This window comes from Arachis duranensis, chromosome 3, assembly GCF_000817695.3.
Source record: "Arachis duranensis cultivar V14167 chromosome 3, aradu.V14167.gnm2.J7QH, whole genome shotgun sequence".
Lineage (NCBI taxonomy): Eukaryota > Viridiplantae > Streptophyta > Magnoliopsida > Fabales > Fabaceae > Arachis > Arachis duranensis.
In genome coordinates, this window is record NC_029774.3 from 129,595,236 (window position 1) to 129,599,176 (window position 3,941).

At 28.7% G+C, this 3,941-nt stretch overlaps 1 protein-coding gene across 1 annotated transcript in view; it reads right to left on the bottom strand.

Moving 5' to 3' along the window:
- LOC110272504 (uncharacterized) overlaps nucleotides 1-3,061 on the bottom strand; it is a 12,997-nt gene extending 9,936 nt beyond the window's left edge. The window contains exons 1-6 of the mRNA XM_021139374.2: nucleotides 2,666-3,061; nucleotides 1,807-1,886; nucleotides 1,223-1,693; nucleotides 1,053-1,139; nucleotides 497-634; nucleotides 214-408 (exon numbers count right to left, since the gene is read on the bottom strand). Coding sequence (XP_020995033.2) covers nucleotides 214-408; nucleotides 497-634; nucleotides 1,053-1,139; nucleotides 1,223-1,693; nucleotides 1,807-1,886; nucleotides 2,666-2,990 — 1,296 coding nt within the window. The 5' untranslated portion in view covers nucleotides 2,991-3,061. The remainder of the gene's footprint in view (nucleotides 1-213; nucleotides 409-496; nucleotides 635-1,052; nucleotides 1,140-1,222; nucleotides 1,694-1,806; nucleotides 1,887-2,665) is intronic.
- Between the last annotated feature and the right edge of the window lie 880 nt (nucleotides 3,062-3,941).

Consider the following 3,941-nt stretch of genomic DNA (forward strand, 5'->3'; position numbering starts at 1 on the left):
AGATAAGTTGTATTTTTTATTAGTGACGGTATTTTTTTCTGTTAAAATGGATATAAAATATACTAATTTAGTATTTATAGACACAATATATCTATATATATCTTATCTATCAAATACAATTTTGTGTAATCACAACAAAAAATGATTTTGTATTTCTGTGTCCCTGTCTCAATGTTCCGTAAACAAACTTAGGCTAGCTAATGTTGGTCTTACCTTAATTGAAGCATAACTTGTGTCTAAATGATAGAAGATAGTGGCTAAACTTATAGCCAAGGCAATATATATAGCAAGGCGCAGCCAATAATAGCCTAGATCGCGGGACATGTTCACAAATGATCTTTTTGTAAGAACAATGCACTGCCTAAGGAAGCTTGCATGTCCTCTCTTCTTCTCTACGTACCTAATTTCCTGAAATCAATAAACATTGGATTTTGGTTGCTACTATTTATTCTTGCACAATAAGCTAAGACATCTATTCACTTGGATTGAACAATACCATTTTAGATATGGCAGTTACTTCCGTTTGAACTTGTTCGTTTATTTCTGAGGCTTTGTATGCGTTCACAAGGATTCCGATTGCTGCTTCTGCCGGTAATGCTCCTCCACTCGTCCCGGCTAAACCTACCTCCATTTCCTACCATATTATATAATTCACTTTTTAATTTAGGGGTGAAAGGGAGAATGGTGCAGGATGCAACTATGGAGAGTATAGATGCTTTACACAACTGTGGTGTTAAAGAGCAAAAATCGGATCATCCCATTTTTAGGTACACAAGTCGGAAGGTCCGATTACCTTAGACAAAATTTACATTTTCTCTTTCATACTAATCGGACTGTTCGATTAGTAGGCTTAATTTTTTTACAAAAAAATGGGATCCTTGTTTAAGAAAAAACTGTCCCACATCCATGTCTAACACTTACATCCTCCACAACAACACACAACACACACATACATCTCATATAAAAAAAAAAGAGCCTATATAATTAAGTATCTCATTAAGAAAATTAAAACAATAAGAACAAACTTAAAATAAAGAGTAATTAGCATTTACCTGATCAAAGTCCTTGTTTATAGTTTTCAACAAGTGATCAGATGGATTTTGAAGAGCGGGACAAGGAAAACCATTTGAGGCGAAGAACTGCACTCACTCAAAATCAATAGTTAATTAGCAAACATAATATTACAAAAACAAACATTATAGTGATTTAGTTAGTTAGTAACCTGAATTGCATCAGAAGCAGGTCCAAAGTAAACTGTTTTTCCAGCAGAGAGCAAACACAGATTATCAAAGAATTGGAAAACTTCAGCACTTGGTTGATGAATTGACGCTATGATAGTCCTTTGAATACCATCTTTATGATGAAGGGATTTAATTCTTTTCATGACATAATAGGAGGCAGCACTGTCAAGTCCACTTGTTGGTTCATCAAGAAACAAGAGCCTTGGGCGTGTTAGTATCTCAATGCAGATGCTTACACGTCTCTTCTGACCACCGCTGATTCCTTTGCAACCCCAGCCACCAATTCTAGTGTTGATGGCATCTTGCAAACCCATCTCTCTTATTGTGAACTCTGCTCTCTCTTTCTTCTCTGCCTTTGACATGGAATCAGGTAACTGAAGCTGAGCTGAATAGTACACTGCTTCTCTCACTGTTAATGATGTTATTAAGCTATCATCTTGTGTCACGTATGCCTATATAAATGCACACAAGTAACAGTCATGCATGTGATGACTAATAATAATTAGAAGAAGCTGAATTTTAATTATCATGCTGTTGAAACTAATAAGGATTTAAGATTTTGTACCGTGCTTCCATAAGCCAGTGATTGTTTGTGACCATTGACAAGAATCTCTCCAGTTTGTCTTGTGTTTGAACCCAATCTACCTGAATTATTATAAATTTCAACATGTGGATCAAGTGTAAAAACATACCTTTAGTTTTTTTTTTTCAAAAAATCATGATATTTAGTAGTCATTCATTTTTCTTATAAATAAATACAATCTTTGACAAAAGAAAAATGAATTTTCTTTATTTATATAATAGTGTTATGGTTCTATTATTGAAATTGATTGGACTATTTTATTAGTTAGTAATAATATATAACTTTACTCTCTCAATACATATAAAACTAATTCATGTGAAAAATGTAAATATATTTTATCAATGACTTCAAATTTTTAATGAAAAAGTTTCCTTGTTTAATTAAAGTAAAGATGATGAGTAAAAGAATTTATGAAGATATATAATTAATTAATGAATAAGTAATAACTCAAATCTATTTTCAAAAACTTTTTAGTTTTGGTTAAACATTTTAATTCTTAATATAACTTTAATCATAAAATTAATTTTTAATATTTTATTTTGTTAAACAAATCAACTCACATCTTAAAAATTTAGTATAAAATTAGATAAATCAATCTGTATAACTTTGTAATAAAGATGCATTAACTTTTAAGAATTTTAAAATTTTCAGACAAATAATTCTTTGTATATATAAACCAACATATAATATGATGTAAAATTGATTTGTTTAATAAAATAAAAATTTGGTGAGTAATTTATTGATTAAAATTTATTTAAAATAAAAATATCTTGATTAAAGATTTCTTAGTGACTTGAAGGGTATCACTACTCTTAAGTCTTAACTAATTTGTTATATATACCTGCTAAAGTATCAAGAAGTGTTGACTTGCCACAACCAGAAGGACCCATAATGGCCAAGAGCTGACCCGGTTTGGCATAACCGGTTAGCCCCTGAAGGATAGCTTTGGTCCCTTTCTTCCCCATGGAAGCATTCACCCAAAGATCCTTCCATGTCAAACAGATAGGATTGCTCTTCTCTTCTCCATTGCTCTTTCTTGAAGCCTCCTCCATATGTGCCACAGCACTAGTAGTAGTGATGGTCTCATCCTGATGAATCTCTAGAACAATTGAATTGTTGGGTTTGGCTTCAGAATATGGAAGAGGGTGATGATGAAGAGAAGCCATCAACTAATATTTGAGAGTAATGAGTAAGATAGGAACTAAAAATAATAGTAGTAGGAATGGCTCCGATCTCTGCATAATAATTTGTATGGAATCGTGACAACTTATATAGAGACTCTTCGTACGTGGTTTCACACTTTATAATATATAATAAAAAGTTTTTACTTTTTTTTTTTAATGTATTCAGTAGTGTAAATATAAAAAAATATTTTTCAATAATTTTTAATAAAATTTATTTTTGATAGTGTTATTATAAAATATATTTATACGTACATCTAATTATGTAACATTGCGTAAATTAAAGCAATTACTTTTTATATTAAATGAGTAAATAATTTCTTTTACAATTAATAATGTTATAAATAAATTTTTAACAAGTGAGATTTATAAAATTTTGGTGAAAATGATTGATGTGTCTAGAAATATTTTTCTTGGGTGAACAGGACGGATTCAAGCGGCAAATAGTGGCCTTGTTTCCTAACAAATTTTAATTTTTTTTATTAAAGATAAGGAGACTTAAATTCACCACCTCTTAGATGAGTATAGAAAGATTATGTCATTTGAGTTATAATTCATTGACAACAAATTTTAAACTCATATACTATTATAATAAATACATTGTATACAGTAAAATTTAATAGTGTAATGATAATAAAAAGAGTTAGTATCTTTATGTATTAGGATTCAAAATTTTTTACATAAATTTATATTATTTATATTTTTTTATTTGATTTAAAAATTTTTTTTGAATTTTTTAAAATTAATTTTAACATCTATAATTATATAAAAAATATTTGAATATTATTTATAATAATATTATTCTTTTTCTAATTTTATTTAGTTGTTTTTTTATTGATTTTTACTCCTATTATATAAAAATATTTTAAAATATTTTAAATTCACATAACAAAATTATTAGTGTAATTAATTTATATTATTTTANTATTTTTTTTA